General features: G+C 41.0%; 1 protein-coding gene across 50 annotated transcripts in view; it reads right to left on the reverse strand.

Moving 5' to 3' along the window:
* The window catches only part of Ncor1 (nuclear receptor co-repressor 1), a 142,761-nt gene that overhangs the window by 1,395 nt on the left and 122,499 nt on the right, over positions 1 to 18,867 (reverse strand). For 39 of the 50 annotated variants that reach the window (NM_001271103.1, XM_063269692.1, XM_063269690.1 and 36 more), the window contains 10 exons: positions 16,088 to 16,253; positions 15,258 to 15,751; positions 12,392 to 12,520; positions 11,530 to 11,693; positions 11,008 to 11,219; positions 8,931 to 9,074; positions 7,051 to 7,193; positions 3,137 to 3,190; positions 2,738 to 2,959; positions 1,010 to 1,186 (listed from right to left, as the gene is read on the reverse strand). In NM_001271103.1, the coding sequence (NP_001258032.1) occupies positions 1,010 to 1,186; positions 2,738 to 2,959; positions 3,137 to 3,190; positions 7,051 to 7,193; positions 8,931 to 9,074; positions 11,008 to 11,219; positions 11,530 to 11,693; positions 12,392 to 12,520; positions 15,258 to 15,751; positions 16,088 to 16,253 (1,905 nt within the window). The remainder of the gene's footprint in view (positions 1 to 1,009; positions 1,187 to 2,737; positions 2,960 to 3,136; positions 3,191 to 7,050; positions 7,194 to 8,930; positions 9,075 to 11,007; positions 11,220 to 11,529; positions 11,694 to 12,391; positions 12,521 to 15,257; positions 15,752 to 16,087; positions 16,254 to 18,867) is intronic. The other 11 variants (XM_039086706.2, XM_063269705.1, XM_063269703.1 and 8 more) reach the window with 5 other exon arrangements.

Genomic DNA, 18,867 nt, shown 5'->3' on the forward strand with positions numbered 1-18,867 from the left:
GTATGAGATTTGAATGGGGCACAAGAATACCACTTCGCTTTGTGATTTCTCCATTGCATATCTATCAGCTTAAACAAAACCATAAGACATATTTCATCAAATAATTCCTTCCCTAAAATAAATGGAACCATGAGGTAAGAAAACAGCTGAGTGGGGGTTGGGGATTTAGCTCAGTGGTAGAGCGCTTGCCTAGCAAGCGCAAGGCCCTGGGTTCGGTCCCCAGCTCTGAAAAAAAAAAAAGAAAACAGCTGAGTGGAGGGAATGCGGGCAGGGAATAAGAACCACCAACACACTTATGTGTGGAACTGCAGTAGTCACTTTGTATGCTAATGAACATGCTAATGAATTTTGCTTTTGTAAGAGATTACTAATACACAATCCCTTTTACATATGGCATTAGAGATTTAAAAGGCAGAAGCCTTAAAGTGTATAGGTATAATAATTGTGAAATTGTTAGACACACACAGCAAGAGGGCTCAGGTGAAATTTGAGGGTGGAAAAATGGGATATGTGTATTAACTTTCTTTCAAAAAAAAGGGTGAATTTTTAAAATATTTAATTCTTGTTTGATTATGTTGTGAATTATGTATGGACATGCTTCTACCATGACGTGGTTGAAGGTCAAAGAACAACGTCTGGGAGTTCATTTTCCTCTGCTGTCTTTATGTAGGTGGGTTGAACTCAGGCCACGTGGCCTGCAACCACTTTACACTTCAGCCATTTCAGTATCTCACAGGCCCCTATGGTTATATTTTTAACACTTAAACCCCTCCACATACTCTTGTTAAAAATATTATACTGCCCAGTTAGGATTTTGATTTCGTAGTAAAAGCTGAACCCAACCTAACTTGGAAACACTGGTTACCACAGCACAGTACAGAGACAGTGATGTATGGATCGTATAAATATAAAATCTCGTATGACAAGTAGACCCAAGTAATTACATAAAAACTAAAGTTCTTGCCCAAACTGCACCATCTAATTCACAAACACATGATAGGCTGCTTACCTGTTGAAGACGGCCTGTCTTCCCAAGCCCATCCTGGTGTCTGCCTGTGGTAATCACCCTCTGAATGTACAGAGGAGACAGAAGAAGGCCTTTCAGTTCCTAAGTAGTTCTGCCCAGGAATAGGAGATTTAGACTTCCTGCTGTTCGATTTGTTGATCAGCTTTGGTTTGCACACTCCTAAAAGTGAAATTCAAATATACTATTAATTACTGATAAATAATTTAATTTCTTAGTGACAAAAACAAACCTTACCAAAATATTGACTATGTAATGCTAAATGAAGAATCCAGATCAGGGCACATCCTCATCCTATGAACTTAAAAGCTTGGTGGCACAGGAAATGCTGCTGGCCTTAAGACTGCAGGTAATGTCAATAAACAGCTTCTTCCCTCTGCCCTGCCTCCATCCCAGTTTAAAAGAAGCAAGTGGAGAACTAAAGGACAGGCCGCAGAAGATACACTTTCTCCTCCAGGACCTCACAGGAACGCTGCAAGTCTCACCAGCTCTTTATAGCCTCCCACCACAAAGTTCACAGCACTGAGACACGTGACTGGGTTCTATAACAAAATATTACAGACTTAAAGAACCCACATCACTTAGCACATGTTTTTTATCAGCCCCAACAGTTGCACCCTACCCCCCAATTATATCACTTTAACTCCCTAGTAGTTGCCAACTGGTTTTAAAGCACAGAAATATACAAGTAGTAAAAATTAGGAGAACAGAAACAAAACTTCAGTATGTAAGTGATAGGAGGAGGGAGGCAAACACTAAACGGTCATTGCTTTTTACCCTTTTCTTAACCACAGCAAGATTTTTGCCAGAAAACAGGAAACCTAAAAACCATAAGAGATAACTTTTTTTAAAAAATGAATCTTTTTTTTAAAGATTTATTATATATAAGTACACTGTAACTGTCTTCAGACACACTTGCAGAGGGCATCAGATCCCATTACAGATGGTTGTGAGCCCACCATGTGGTTGCTGGGAATTGAACTCAGAACCTCTGGAAGAGCAATCAGTGCTCTTATCCTCTGAGCCATCTCTCCAGCCCAAGAGAGCTTAAAACATAAAAGGATTTTTATATATAAATACTGAAAGCATGGCCTTCCTAAGGTTCTCTGTAGGTTTGATTTATAAATTGTAAATGATTTCATACACTCTTGTATTAGTAATGATGGCCCCTAGAGTTATATGTTGTGTAATTATAGACACAGTAATACTTGCGTCTGCAAGACACTTGAGTAATTGCTATTCATCCAATGTCATTCTGGGTTCTGGGATCTCAAAGATTGTAGGCTTAAACAATTTTCTTTTCTCTGAGGTGTTTGGGGTAGGAGTACGAGTATCAGTTCTTCCTTCTGTCCTGTTGGTCCTGGAGACCAAGCCCAGGTAAGCAGCATTGCTGCTGGCCCATGCCTTTGCCTCTCTGGCCTTTTCTTCCCTTTCTGTGGTCTCCTCTGTGGCTCATAGCTGCACTGAGATTTGGCCATTTTTATTAGGATAGTAAATGACAGCAAAAAACAACACTGGGCTGGAGGGAGGCGGGGAGGGAGAGAGAGAGCACGAGCGAGCACGCGAGCACGCCCAATAGCTAATGGGAACACTTATTGGTTCACAATGTTCAGTAACTCTAGTTCAGGCGGATCCAACACCTTTCCCTAGCACATGAGTTCTCTCGGTGATCAGTCAGAACTTAAAGTAGCAGCAGAACACTAAAATCCTTACCTGAATGAGGTGATGGGTCCCCTTCATCTCTCCGTGTCTCACTGCTCGTCACAACTGAGGTGCTAGCACTACCAGGGACAACTCCCACAGGATGAGGCATGACAACACCATGATCTTCAACTTTGTCATCGAAACTTCCCATGAGAGCTTTTCTGATGATGTCTTCTAGACCAAGATTACTGGCAGGATCAGCAAAAGAATGGCTTCTTGAGCTTACTGCACCTGAGGAGACAAAGCAGTGTACTTCTTGGTTTTGAGGCAGATCATGCATGGCACAAAGAAACAGAAAAGGAAACATGGGCTCTCCAGCTAGTGAATTCACAGCACTCAGAAACTTCACAGTGAAACGTCCCTACGACTTCTGTTTTGCTCTTCTCATCAAGTGTTTAAGAACCTTACCTGATGTAGTAACTGCTGGCAGATTGAAGATCTCTGTTCCTGGCTGAGCAGCTGCTGTATTCAAACAAATGAGGTTAATTGAGATGAGATAATCATGATACAAAGTCTCAAGAAATTCTAGAATAAAAGTCAACCTTTTAGTTTTCTACATACATTTCATTTATTATGTGTAGCTGAAATAAAAATATCTCTCTTGGGGTAGGGAGGATATTAGGAAGTAAAGTAAGGCCAGGTTGAAAACCCAAAACACCAATGAGAGAATTCAGAGAACACACACATATGCAGAAGAGGAGAATGCTGTTCTTGGAACAGGAGTCTGGGCTTCAGCAACCCTTGGAAAACGCCAGCAGTCAAGTTTGAGAGGTTTTCAAAACCACCACAATGGATAGTGTGGAGCAGCTGTGCTCCCAGGGCTGAGTAGAAGCTCTGCACTTGGGGACTCCCTTGGTAAGAAGATTCTGCCTTGATCCATCACCTACTACTGGTAACTATACAACTTATAATTTGCAACTTGAATAAAAGTAGATGAAATGAAAACCAACTATAAAAGCATTTTGTGCCATAAAGGGAAGGGACCTGGAGACCTACTGAGAACGTAAAAGGAAAAAAAATCTTGGTAGTATGTAGATGTGTAACAAATGATACCTGAGCACTATATACTATGGGAGGTAGACTTCTACCAAAGGATGAGAGACAGCCATTTATGAAAAACACATGCCTAGAAATAAACATTCTTGATTACAGCAGTTTGAAACTGACAAGAGAAAGAGGGGGAAGAACTCTAAAACAAAAACTACAGGAAACATAGTGGGTGAAGTCAGCCTGAAATAACACAAAGTTTATAGAACTTACTTCGTGTACCATTACTGACTAGACAATGAGAATAAGTGTGGTGGTAACGTGTTAGCCCAGCACCTGGGAGGCAGAGGCAGGAGGATCTCTGTGCCAGAATTAGAAACTCTTTTATCAAAAAGCCACACACACATACAAAACTCAGATGAATATAATTTTATTTGGCTCAAACAATGGGAATACTCACAATGGTAACACACTGTGGCCCTCCTTCCCTTCTACAGCTTAGAGTTAAATATGCTGTTTTCATATACAGATCAGAATGGCCTGGTAACTTAGTAAAAATGCCGTTTTCTTTCTACTTTTTGAAAAATGTTTAAATACGTTTTAAGATTTATTTATTCTATATATGAGTATTCTATCTGAATGTACTCCTGGGTGCCAGAAGAGGGCATCAGAACTCCATATGATTGTGAGCCACCGTGTGGTTGCTGGGATTTGAACTCAGGACCTCTGGAAGAGCAGCCAGTGCTCTTAACCACTGAGCCATCTCTCCAGCCCCAATGCCTCCTTGTCTTAAAGGAGATGTGACATGTTTATAAAGCCCAGGAAAGAAAAGCACCTGAGAGCTGACATTAACAACTTGTTAACAAGCAGGAACTTCGTGTGTCGAATAGAGTGGATGTGGATGTTCAGCTTTAATAAAGACCCAGTAATATACTCTAGGAAAAAAAGAGCTGGATTTCAGATATAAATTCAAGGGTTTCAGTATGAAATTCATTTTGAATGCTGCAAAATTACAGTGTGTAAGAGAAAAGGTACGGAGAGCCCTGGAGAGAAAAAGCCAAGGGCCAGGCTGCAGAAGCAGCAACTGCCAATGGGAGGTGACCACTCAAACTGAAGGCATTAGCAGTGAGTGCGTTAGGGCGTTTGGGTTCTCCATTCTATTTCCCAGTGAAGGCTGAGTGGTAGCTTAGAACCACTGGTTCTTTAATATTTATAGATTCCTTTCTATATGGTCAGAGCTCTTACAATAAAAAAATCCCAGGTCTTGAGGCTGGAGAGATGGCTCAGTGATTAAGAGCACTGACTGCTCTTTCAGAGGATCTGGGTTTGATTCCCAGCATCCATGAGACCGTTTACGGTCAGCTGTAACTCCAGTACCAGGGACACAAAGCTCTCTTCTGGCTGTTGTGATACACAAACATATACAAAAACAACCATACATGTAAACTGAAAATCCCAGACTCTTTAACACAGTTTTGTTATTTTGGCCTTAAAATGCCAGCACATTTTATCTCCTGTTAGGTAAATGTTTCCTTAAACATTTGTGAGACCGCCCATCAACATGGTACTTAGTTAAGTAAATGCCAGCTGAATCATGGGAGCTGTTACTGAGGACAGTGTAAAAACACTATCAAAGGAAGTCGGCTTTGTGAACTCGCGGCATACTCCTTTAAGAATTTGACCCCCATAAGTTAAGACAACACCAGGAGGAAATGGTCCCCAATAACCTGCTGTCCTTCAGCCTTGGGTCTCTGCTTGGAAAGGTCATCTCTGAGATAAGAGAGTATGCACGTGAAAACACCAGGGTTTTTTTTGTTAGTGATTTTTTTTAAGAACATAAGCAGATGAACTTTTAAGACTGGAGACGAAAGGCCTGGAATGGTTCTGGTTTTAGCAATAGATGAGTGTGAGAGTCTGACAGTCCTGGTGAGCATTCTATAATTTGTTGCCACTTCAAGAGAATCTAGGGCATTTCTCTCTTGAAATCCCTTCCAGCCTTGGGCGCTACTGCTCACTTTCCATAGTGAACCTATAGTTGGTGTACTAAAATGAAAGGGAACAAGAGAACATCTAATAACTGATAGGGTAAGTTCACAACAAGGGGTGCGGGCTCATCCTTTTCTCTCTACCATTCAATAGAGACTCAAAAATCAATGAACACTAATCACAAATACTAGAGATATAATTACACATCTGCCTGGCAGTTCAGTGTCAGAACCCAGAGTTTCTTTTGACAGGGTCAGGAGACTAGCAAATCACAGGTCAGAGACAGGTCTCTTTAGATTCCCTGTCATTGGTAAGCTGATAAACCCAGCTCGTAGCAGAGGCGTGGAAATAACCAGCCTTTTGAAGACATTACCAACAGCTTTGGAGACCAGTACAGAACAGTTTGGGGTACACTGGCAGAAGCAAGAGATTCAGGTTGGAATGCTGGGTTTGAGTTCCATTTCTAGTATTACTTGTGTGGCCTTTATCAGTTATTAAACGTCTGACTCAATTTCCTTCCTTATTTATAAAATGAAGGTAATTAATTAGTGATGTGCACTATCGTAGCTACTTAATCTTTTTCAACAATTACTGTTTATGTTTTTAAAGACAGATAAGTATATCCTAGTTGCATCTGTGTGCTACGTGATTGCACGGAGACCCTTGAAATCCTCAGGTCCTGATAGGCTAGAAAACAGCTAGGACGAAGCAAGAATAAATTGCCCTGGCCAGCAGATAACTAGTAATCCCCAAAACAGCAAAGGAGAGGTGATTTCAGAATAGCCCAGAACAACTTGACATCTGTTTTTAGGTATAATGTCATGTAACTTAATTGTTCAGGTTACTAAGAAGACTGGAAAGATATTCTTACACTATACTAAGACTGATACATGAAGGACAGATCACACCTTTAATTTGTATTACTCAGAAGACTCCCAAAAGATAAGCTACACAAGTGAGATAATATAACAAGGACATGTGAAAAGGAATTGAACAGAGGCAAGACTATGAAGAACATGCTTTTCAAATATTTGAAGATTAAAAAAGTAGGCTTAAATGGGCTTTAAAAGAAAACAGAAATCAATAAAAACCTATATAGAATTAATTTAGTCATGTGTAAAGAAAAATGTGCCCTAGACTCAGCATTAGTTCTCCATGAAGAAAAATGGCTTCAGAAAACACCCAAGTTCCTGCTTCCTAAGAAGGAACTATTTGTGAATTTGCTGGCATTGAATAGAATCAAAATGCTCTATGAAAAGCATCAAACAAGTATTGTAAAAAAGACAACATTGGAGATAGCATTGTTAAGGCATGTTTTATTTGGGGTTCATGAAAGAAATCCCACTTACCCATATCAGAGTCACCTCCACCAGAGGAGTTCAACTTACGAAAAATTTCCTGCTTCTTTGATTTAACCATGGGTGATGTGCTTTCAAGCTTGGTGAAGAATGAAGGCAAGTAGCTTATACTTCCTGGTGATCGAGAATCACTCCTGTCAGGAACAGAGTTCAGTCTGTTATAACCATGCACTCCTAGCCCTGGGACCACTCCTTTAAATAACACTCAGAAAACTTCTGCCTTCTATTCTGTCTTGGTTACAAACCCTCCAGAGCATTATGTTACCATGAACGCATTAGAAAACAGTCTAATGCTTTTGAGTTCTGAGAAGTGAAGCAGCAAACTCAGTATTAAAATTAAGATTATCCACAGCGCTCTGTCCGTCCATCCATATCTATCTGGTTGGGTTTTTTGGACAAGAGTTTCATTATGTAGCTCTGACTGTCTCACTCTAGACCAGAATGGTCTTGAATACAGATCTGCCTGCTTCTGTCTCCTCAGTGCTGGGATTAAAGGCGTGTGCCACCATGCTTGGCTAATCTACAGCACAGCACTAATTCTTATAGGATAAGTAATAAAACTTACCAAGGTTTTTTTTTTTTTTTTTTTTTTCCTTTGCTTAACCACACAAACTATGGTTATATAAGCTAGGAACTAACTTAGTAGCAACACTGTCTTTTTTTTTTTTTTTTCCGGAGCTGAGGACCAAACCCAGGGCCTCTACCACTGAGCTAAATCCCCAACCCCGCAACACTGTCTTTTAAGTACACTAGCTGTGACTAATAACACACTTGCCTGTAAACTAGCAAAAGCTGATGTCTAGCCAATTATTAGTGGGTTTTAGCAAATTAGCTTCAGTATCTAAATAAAATGGCCCAACTGTAAGACAAACCACAGAACAGCTGAGTCTTAATGCAAGGAATCTCGTATTTCACTGGTTAGCTTCCTATACCCAAAGTCCAGCAGGCTCCCCCAACAGAGATGGTAAGAGAACATCATTGACAACCCCAGCTAGTCACATGTATTCATTTACCAGTAAAATACAATAATACTATCGGCAAACAAAGACAAGCAGAGGAAATAATGGTCCCAGTGCATAAAAATTCCATTTGGGAAAACAGGAATGTATGATTTTCTTCCTCATTGTTATTGAAGGTGGTAACACATTGTGTTATGTACAATAAATCCACCTGCAGAGTTAGACCTGTTTTAAAACTGGACTTTGCTCTCTTTCTGAGTTTTGGCTACCATGAAATCATGTATTTGCCACTGGATGTTAATACCAAGAAAACGGTGTGCTTTTGAAGAAAAGGAACTCAGATGACACAGAATAAAACATAGGGTGAAACAGCAGGAAATGAAGCTTTCTAAGTCTGGTCTTGAAGAAATGCAAATGCCACGCTGTGACTGTTTTACACATTGTGTCTTAGCCAGCTAAGTCTGGTGAGGTACAGAGCAATTAGGGACGAATGAAGAACACTCACTAATTCAGGTCAAAGTGGGAAAAAGAAAATATACAAGGCTCTGTGTGCAGTCCTGAACACTTGACACAGGTAAGTATTCTATGTTGGCTGAACCACTGCCACCAGATGCCCAAGTAAGGTTTTGAAAAAGATCTAGAAAGTTATTCTAGATTATTCTTCTGGAGTAATGAGGAAGTTTCCCTAGCTTACTGAAATGAGAGGTTTTAGCTAGTAGTATTATTAGCCAAAGTAGTAATATTATCCAGTAGTATTAGCTCATGGGGAAAAATACTCCCAGATGTTCTTCCCAGAGTCTTATCCTTTACAAGAACCTCTAAAAGGAGAAGAGAGGCAGTGGTTAGATAAAGCCTCAGGCACAACCTGCCCCTAAAGGAGCAAAAGGGCAAAGATGTGTGCATGTCCCTCACCTTTGCTCGGCAGGATCCATTCCCCTTTGTGACAAGAGCAGCATGCTGTCCTGCTTCTCATGCACAGCAGGACCTTGGGGTGGGGAGATGGGCTCATAGGGCTCCGATGGGATGTGACTCCTCTCTGGGGATTTTCCAGGCCTGCTGGGGTAGAAAATGCAATATTTTAGGTTGTACTCCCTCTGAGGCCACCTCTGATTTAATGTCTGCATTTACTATTATAGTACATTTAATCTTATACATAATGGTATTTCCTACCCTAATCAATTCTACCCTGTTCTTAAAATCGTAGTAGTAGTTTAGGTTTTGTTTTTTTTTTTTTTTTTCCCCAGATTTATCTGTGAACCTTTAATCTTGTATTCATCAACACCCACATGCAGGAGAAAAAGCCTGACTTATCTTCAGGTCTTGTCCTTTTTGGATTAACCTTTAGTTTAGATAAACTTCAACTATATGTATGTATTTTTTAATGTAAAAATAAGCACACAGTAGGGGTTGGGGATTTAGCTCAGTGGTAGAGCGTAAGGCCCTGGGTTCGGTCCCCAGCTCCAGGAAAAAAAAAAAAAAAAAAAAAGAACCATCAGTGTAAAATAGTGGTTCTTAACTTGTGTGTTTGCCAAGAGCATTAGAAACACAAATATTCATATTATGATTCATAACAGTAGCAAAAATTACAGTTATGAAATAGCAACAAAAATAAGCACACAGATCTCCTACCTCTTCTCCCCAATTATCAGCCATTTCCATACAGCTCAGGATGCACATTCTATTCTAAAACTGCAGGACTCCCTTAAGTATGGATCAGAGCCAAAGTAGGCCATTCACCTAGCTTCAGTTACATTCCCAGAACTATATGACAGTAAAATGGATTATGTAAATATTTTAAATGATAAATCAAATAATTTTACTAATGAAAGAAATTAACTATTATCTTTCAGATTCATGGATATAGGTTATAAGTAGAGAAGCCAACTGGAATCCCTCTTCATAAATGTCATCAATTGTTCCAATTCTGTAACACAGTTGTCTGTCTGTCTGTCTGTCTGTCTGTCTGTCTCTATCTTTGGTATGCGTGTCTCGGTGTTTTTCAGATTAATCTAAAAGAGACTCCTGAGATCTACGTGTCTCCTTCAGCCTCTGAAGGATTACAGCGCCTTCTGCTGTAATCCTTCACAGAGAGGAGAAAAGTGTACACTCAGTGTGGTAATGCACACCTTTAATCTCAGCACCCGGAAAGCAAAGGCAGGTGGGTCTCTTCTAGTCAGAGGCCAGCCTGGTCTACACAGCAAGTTCCAGAACAGTAAGGACTGTATACAAAGACCCTGTCTCAAAAGACAATCCTTACCCCACAAAAAGAGAGTAAGCATGCTTGTATTATGTCTTTAAGATCATTAAGCCTTTTAAATGTCTAGTCTATGTCTAGTATTTGCTTCAAAATAGTCCAGTGTGGCAGGGAGATGGGGTGTGGGAATGGGGTAGGGAAGTAAGAATAAAACCAAAAACAGCTGGCCACTCGCTGCATTAAGGATACACATGAGGTTTATCTCTTTTATTTTGTTTGATTCAGGATGTCTACATAGTCCTGACTGTCCTGGAACTCACAAGAAATCTGCCTGCCTCTGTTGTGAATAAAAGGCGTGAGTCACCACATCTGGTGGTTTCCTACTCTTTTTCTACTCAACTTTTTTGTGACACTGTCACTTATCATCTGCCTGTCTCTGTCCAGAGTGCCATCTGTACCTGGCTCTACTCATCTGCTGCAAATCTCTTTGTATCTAAGCACTGGCTTCTCCATCCTCTGTGTGCATTCAGAGTATGTGCTAGCTAGCACATCCTGCTTTACTGAGAGTCATTCTACTTTTGAATATATGTTGATCCACATATACAGTGCTAAGTACACAGACAGTAGACATCCTGAAAATAACAGGGAGGAGAAAAATACCCCTACTTCCACTTTCCAGAGAATAAGGGCAAATTCTCTGATATTTAATATGAGAAATGCATCTCCTAACTTATAGACATATTTAAATGATCTTATTGATATACAATTTATGTTTGGTACAAAACAAAACTATACCTTCCCCGGGATTTATCCACAAGATTTTCTGGAGAGACTCTAGGACCTGGTCTGGGATGCAAGACAGTCTGAGACTGAGACTCTGGGCTGTAGCGACTTGACGGTTTAGTTCTTACAGGTGTGGACGACAAAGCAGATGGTGAAGTTTGGAATGTAGAAGTAGAAGGCTGCGAGGGAACTTGATTTCTAGCAAAATCTTGTGTGATAATTTGCTGTGAATGAGAAAAGGAGGCAGTCAGGAAGTTGTTAAATGTCTCCCAAGAGAGTGGGCTGTAAACTCAGCTGCTTCTTTTGCACTCTTTTGCATGTGTGAAGTTTCATTCTGAGCACAAAACAGCCTTAAACTCAGCAGTAATCCTGCCTCAGAGTCCTGACTGCTGGCATATGTGCCCCATGCCAGCCTAACCTGAATATCTTTGCTATGATTTTCTTGTTTAAAAAAAAAAAAAAAACCCTGCTTTTGGCATATTTTAATAATGATAATAATGATGATAATAATAATAGAAGTAGGAAAAGGCTTACACAGATGTGGTCAGCAAGTGTGATCAGTCGATGGGTCCTGGGCACCTGTCCCATTCCCTCTGCCTGGGACGATGGGGGCAGTGGTGGCTGTTGCTGTGGAGACGGTGATCCCTGCTGGGACCGATAATGATGCAGTGGTCCTTCATACTGTTGAGGGGACTCATCTAATAGACAGTAGGTAGACATGTTACCCCAAGGATGCTGCTGCCCCACACTCAGCATCAAATACAGAGCGTGACTCAGAAAAATGTAAGATATATGCACCTATCACATCATTTATGTATTTATATCTTGGAGAAAAAAAATCCACTGATTTATTCTACTAGTTTTCATGCTTCTGAGTGTAGAAGTGAGCAAAATTTTCAGCCATTTCCCTATGTGTGTATATGCACATATGCTTGTTATAGAGTGAGTGTGCACACGTAAGCCAAGACTGATGTCGTCTCTTCCCTCTGTTACGGTCTATCTTTTTATTCTTTGAGACAAGGTCTCTCGGCGAACCTGAAGCTCACGGATTCAGCAGGGCTGGCTGGCTCGTGAGTGGAAGGGATCTACTGTTCACACTCCCTGCACCTCTTGCTCCAGCTGGGGTAAAGGACTACTACTATCCTGGGTTTTTCACATGGATTCTGGGTATCCAATTCAGGTCCTCGTGCTTGGGCACCACTTACTTTTGATCTATTTTCAACAGCCTATGCACAAAAGGGTAATCATAGTTTAATAGTGTATTTTGTTAGTACAGCTCTAAATGCTTCTAGAGTAGATTACTCTGCAACAAGTTAGTCTTACCATGGCCTAGACAGGAAACTAGAAGCAAATGTTAATGCAAATATGAAACACACAAGTGGCAAGACAGACATACTTTCTGCTTGATTTGCCTTAACCATCTCTGGCTGATAGGCCTGTGGTTTTTCCTGGGGTGGTGCAGGTGAGCTGGCAGGACTTATCACCTCAATAGCATCACTAGGTGCTTCATACCTGTGAGAAGACACTTTAAGAAAAGAACCTTATTTTAAAATAAATCCATGCAAAGTTTCAAAAGTCCAAGTTCTTCAAAGCTATTTGCATAGTTTAGTTTTTTTGATTCTGCTAAAGAAAAGTCCAGTAGCATTCCATGCTAACAATAAAATAAAACTTAATCAAACCCAACAGACTGTTAAAGGTGCCTCTGTGCAAGGTTGTAGGCTTTTAAAACAAGAAGAACCAGAATTAGGAGCCCCTGGGAACTTGAGAAGGAATCACAGACTAACACCATCAAAGGAGATTAGTAAATGAGTGAAGGCTAGATCTCAACAATTGATTCCAGTAATTCCATTACTGTGGGACAATCTGATCTTAGCAAAGCAGGCCATCAGCTGGGTTCATGCCAGACTGTTGTTGCTGTAAAACACTGTAGTGGAGAGCGTGGCATGTCCATCTTCCGGTCATCACATTTGTGCTGTTGACCAGTCAGGAGTGAACTAAAAACAAGTGATGCTGAGACAAGGTTTTTGTTCAGACATGTGCCACACTGTGGAAAGGGAGACAAGCATAAGACTGGACCAAATCTCCAGGGTCTATTTGGGTGGAAGACAGGCCGGCGGACTACTGGATTCTCTTACACAGATGCCAGCAATGATGAAGGCATCACCTGGGGAGAGGATACCCTGAGAGAGTATTTGGAGAATCCCAAAAAGGACATCCCTGGAACAAAAATGATCTTCGCTGGAATTAAGAAGGGAGAGAGCAGAACTAATAGCTTATCTTTAAAAAGCTACTAATTGCTAATTACACTGCCTTATTATAAAACAAATGAATGTCTCATAGCATTTAATGTTTTTTGTAATTTAACTCATAAAAACCAAAATTAAGACCATGAATGGCTAATAATGTTTTTGTTGGACAGTCCTGATTCCAGTGAAACTGATGTGTTGGCAAAAAAACAAAATGCTATGATTTTCTCAAATAACTGAAGTATTAATTACATTGTGAAAGTGAACAGGAATGGTGGGAAATATGTGAAGAAAATAACTAAAGAGAAGGAAGATATCAACCAATTCTCGAGATGCCTGCACTGATCCCTCTAAGATATAGACAGCTCTCAAGAAAATGGATGGTTTCTGTAGATGCACGTCATGGGCAGCTTTCTATAAACTTGCCATGCTTCAGAGCTGAGACTTGGGGAGAGTCAGGTAGAACTTACTTAAGGAACTTCTCCTATTAGAGGCCACGTACAGGCAGTACCAGACCCTGAGTCAGGGCTGTGACCTTGGCTGAACACAGGCATAGAAGATGAACTATATGGCCACTGCAAACTGCTCTTGCTATTTAAATGAGCATCTCTATGTACCTATCAGGAAAACAATCTAGAAGCTAAAATAAACGACTATAGTATGAGTAACTCTGACTTGAAAGGTTTGTATTCACTGCTTATGAATTAACATCTTAGATGACAAGAACTGCATGACAGTTAGATGACAACTGTCAGCATGCCCTCTACTTGCAAACTACATCACGTAGCTCCTGAAGATTGGGGTGCAAGGTAAAGGATGGGGGAGGCTCTGAAGAGTTACACTGAAAATGACTCTGAGTAGTTGTCACTGGGCTGTGTATCACACAGGATGTTGCTCAGTGATGGAAAAGAGAACTGCACTCAAGAACACAGGGATCTAAGAATTTCCGCTTTCTGTTTTCAGAGTGCTGAAAAAACTCCCAAAGCAAAGTTTGGTATCAGACACTGACTGCAGTCCATGACTCCCCTCCGAGATGCCCTGCATCACTCTCTTCCCCCAGACTAGCTGTTTTCTGCATGATGAAAACTATGTTGTACACATTCTTAATTTTAGGTTAAAGGAAGTGTTTCTTCTACAGTTCATTACCAAGTTTTCTACTTCTCTCAGAAAATTTTGACAGCTTGTAATTGCATAAGTGAATTCTCGGAGATAAGACCTGTCTGCTACTCCAGTGCTACTGCACTTCCTTACTGGAGATACCAAAGAAATGGCTGTGATGAAACGGCCCCCACTACATCTCAACTGCTTGTGCTCTTCTAAAATTTCATTAGAACAGAATTTAGGTCATATCTAGGAAAAAAATTTAAATGACATTTATTAGTTCATGCATTACTTCTGTGGAGTCCTGTATCGCTGCATACATGTGATGTCAGCCGGTGCCACAGTCAGTTCTCTGCTTTTACTGTGGGGTTCAGATCATCAGGTTTGGTGGTGAGTGCCTTTACCAGCTGACCTATCTCGTTACCCGTAAGAAATTTTTAAAATACTGCACTTTTGTGTAGTATTTTGATTCTAATTTGGATCAGAATCCAATTCTCAAGGAAGATACCAAGTGACTACCAGTCACTAATTATAAGCTTGCTTTTAAACCTTAGAAAAAGGACAGCAGAGGCCTTGGACGATGAGGGAACCTAGCAAACAGTTCAGATCAGCATCAGATAGAATACACTGTGGTAGCACAGACCTTGATGCTACTCCTGTTACTTTCAGAAGCTCTACTGCCCGTCTAGCCACTTTTAACTATAACCCTGTTTTTCCCTAGATAGTGTATTATACTTAGGACACCGAGATATGTCAGACATAAGAATGTTGGAAGATACATTTTGCACCCATAATTCTTCTCCCATATCACTGCCAAGCATTAGGACGGCTTCATACCAGGATGGGCTTTACCTAAAGAATAAAGTAATTCTTTACTCAGATACCACATTGTGAAACTCAGATTGAGATACATACAGCTACTAGAAGAGTCTGAACTTTGAGAGCCACGTTCCCTTGCATCCTTGTCCGAGGCAATTTGCCGGGTGATGATCACGTCTATGAAGTTAGCTGCAGTAATGGTAGTCTTCCCTCGGGTCCTTAGCTCTTCCTCATATCTGGATTTTGGAGGAGGCCCTTTATCTTTCCCAGCCTCAGAATACACTACGGAGGCATGAGGCTGGGGCTTGCCACTTGGAAGGGCTGAAGAGGTGCACACACACTGAACAGATCTCTTCTCCACCTCCAGGTTTTTCTGCTCTAGCTGCTGCTGCTCACTAACTGCTGCTGACCTGCTTCTCACATTGTCTTCTAACCTGGCAGCTTCATGCTTACTCTCTTTTGTTTTGGAAACATCCATCTGGGGTGCAGAAGCTGCAGCGTCCACAAGAGCAGCCAGGGCATCCGCAGCAGTGTTGTAACGGGAGGCTGGCAGGCCTTGACTTATGGAAGGGCCCCCAGAAGGCAGTGGCCTGTAAACAAAATAAAGGTACTTAAGGGAAGAGTATGGGGGAGCGGAATGCTTGTTAAGGCAATGAAAGAATAGACACATTTAAAAAGAGCCAGCAAATAGAGACTCTGGATCATTACAGTCAGTGGTTTAGACCAAGATGGCTCAGCAAGTAGAGGTACTTGCGGCCATGGCTCACAATCTGAGTTCTAATGTCAGGACTAGCCACATGGGAGAGAGAACACACTCCCACAGGTTGTCCCTACATACGCACAGTAATCCATAAATGTAAGATTGAAAATACATGCAAGACATGTACTTATTTCGGTCCAAATGTTTATGAGTACAAGGGACTGACATGATTCGTAGCTGAGCAGTTGGATCCAAAGGCGTGATCACACTGGTTCCATTGGTTCCCTGGAAAACACTGGGTCTCTGTTGCAACATGGTCTCCTGAGTTCTTACTGAAGGGGAAGGGGAGCGAACATATCCGTGGCTACCAGGGCGGCCTGGCTGTTCTGAACCTAAACAGGGGTAAAAGGAAAAGTCAGGCTGATAATCTAAAATAAGCAGCTATAGAAATTAAGGCAGCAAAATTTATAGAATTTATAATTCCTAGTATTAATTATTAAGCAGAAAATGAGAAGAAACTTAATACTATACTTCCTAGAAATAGACTCTTAAGTTTCTCAATAAAGATACAATAAAACCCAAATAAATAAAACAGAATTTCAGCCGTCATTTACTGTCATTTCCTTTTTTGTTAGGAGTTTCCGTCTTGATTCCAAAAGGAAAGAGAAGGAACCACAAGGAAGTGCTACAAATCTCAGGCAGTCACTTCAGACTGTGCTGCAAATTCTAAATATTGCATGACCTCCCAATCAAAGTGGGTACAACATCCCATGAATCACAATAAAATGACATCTGAGACAGTCTCTCAACTGGCTTGAAATGTGGAGATTTCAGGGAAGCCCTTTCTAAGCCTCTCCAGCTCAGCTGTTACAAGCACACGGCAGCACAACTGGTGTCACTCTGGGAGTCACACTCAGGTGACCATGCCATGCTTACGTGGCAAGCACTTTACCAACTAAGCTGTCTCACCTCCCTGCCCACTCCTCTACTCCTGCGTCGGTTGAGTTTGTCTCAGTAGCTTCCCCCGTGAGATGGAATCTTTGCGCACCCCTGCCGTACACATCTTTGAGGCTTCAGAGTTTTCCTCATTTAACTTTAATACTCTCACAGCTGAACCAGGAGAGTCTTGAATTCCGACTCCCGGACCAATTTCTTCCCTACTTTCCTCGTACTGTGTCTTCCCTCCAACTTTTCACCTCTTTCTTTGCCTGTGTAAAAGCTAGACATTTTAGCACAACCTTATTCCTACAGCCAGACTTTTTGACAGTTTCCTCCCTTCTGAATACCTTTGGCATATATCAGTTTTTCTACAGGACCGATTCCTAGAAGGAGAACTGCTATTCAGTTAGTCTTTACATTTTCTATGCACAAGCGACCCCGATTACACAGCATCTGTCATGCATCAGCTTCTATGAAGCTGCAACAGAGAGACAGAGATCAACTCAGTATCTGAGGAGGAAACAGTGTTTAATGTTTTTACCTGGTACTTTGTAGGTCAGCCGGATCAACACCTTTTTAAAACCTAGTTCCTACCAAATGTATAGAGCATCTGAATTTGACATTTTCATTTTTTACATAATCTACATGGACACAATATTATAGTATTACCACATAATTTATTAATTATAGGTATTTTTTTAAGAATCAGACTAGTAGTAATTTTTCTTATTTATAAATGATGGGTTACATTTAAATGTGTTTTGGCTTTGCAACTAGCAATAACTAGGCTAGATCAAATGTGATGATTAGCTATGGGTTCCTTCTATTTGCTGACAATACACTGTTTTTCAAAGGTTTGTCCCTCATGAAAACACAAACTTGACACCCTCTTGCCACTCTGTCTTCATTTCTGTAACTCCCTGTGCAGCCATCACCTCTGCTTCCTTTTGCCTGCCCCGACACTGCCCTTTGGATGGCATCGTGAGACTGAATGCCTCCTCTTCACACCTACCCTACCTCGTGGGGTTGGTACAGCCTCGTGACCAGGGTTCTAACTCCTACAGACCAGTCTGTGTTCTTCAGTGTCAGGTCAGTGATATCTGACAATATAGGACTACTAAATGGCCTAATTTTTTATTAAAATAATTGAGAAAGACAAATGTATAAAAAGGGATAAAAAGAGACAGCTCAAATATCTGTCAGATCAAATATGTCTAAAATAAAAATAATCTTTGCTGTCCCCATGACTGTGATCATATCACATATACATTAATTCCTACTCTTTCTTTATTATGAGACATGATCTTGCTATGAATGCCAGAATGATTGCAAATGTACAATCCTCCTGCCTCAGCTTCCTGAATGCTGGGTGTGGTAGACTGAATGAAAATGGCCCCCATAGGTTCATAGGGACTGACACTATTAGGATGTATGTTCTTGTTAGACTAGGTGTGGCCTTGTTGGAAGAAGTGTGTCACAGGTTTCAGAAATTCAGGATAGTCTCAATGTCATTCTCTGTGCCTGCTGCCTGCAGATCCAGATGTAGAACTCTTAGCTCCTTTTCCAGCACCATGTCTGCCTGCACACTACCATACTTTCTACCATGATTACAATGAATTAAACTTCTATAAGGCATTTAGATGTTTTCCTTTAGAAGAGTTGCCGTGGTCACAGCGTCTCATTACAATAAGGCCCTCCTAAGACACTGGGTTATAGGCATGTGCCCTCAGGTCTGGCTCAGCTTAGTCTGCAGCTTCTTCATACGTTTTAACCTACTGGGTTAATGTCACCATCCTTTGCTTCTGCTTCTGTGTTCTCAGCCATTTCTTTCTGGCCCTTCTCTGCACCTCAATCACCCTACTATTTGCACAGTCTCAGGAAACAACCCATACACAAGGCCAGTGTTCTACACATCCCACACCACTCCACTCTTTCAGACATGCCCTTCTGGTCACATGACTGACCTCCTAAATAGAATGAAAGTGCTTCACTTCAAGATGCCATGTCTCCTAACCATATTTTTCTAACCATATTCTTCTAATCATTCACTAATCATTGGGACTGTCC

The sequence above is a fragment of the Rattus norvegicus genome, chromosome 10, assembly GCF_036323735.1.
Source record: "Rattus norvegicus strain BN/NHsdMcwi chromosome 10, GRCr8, whole genome shotgun sequence".
NCBI classification, from domain to species: Eukaryota; Metazoa; Chordata; class Mammalia; order Rodentia; family Muridae; genus Rattus; species Rattus norvegicus.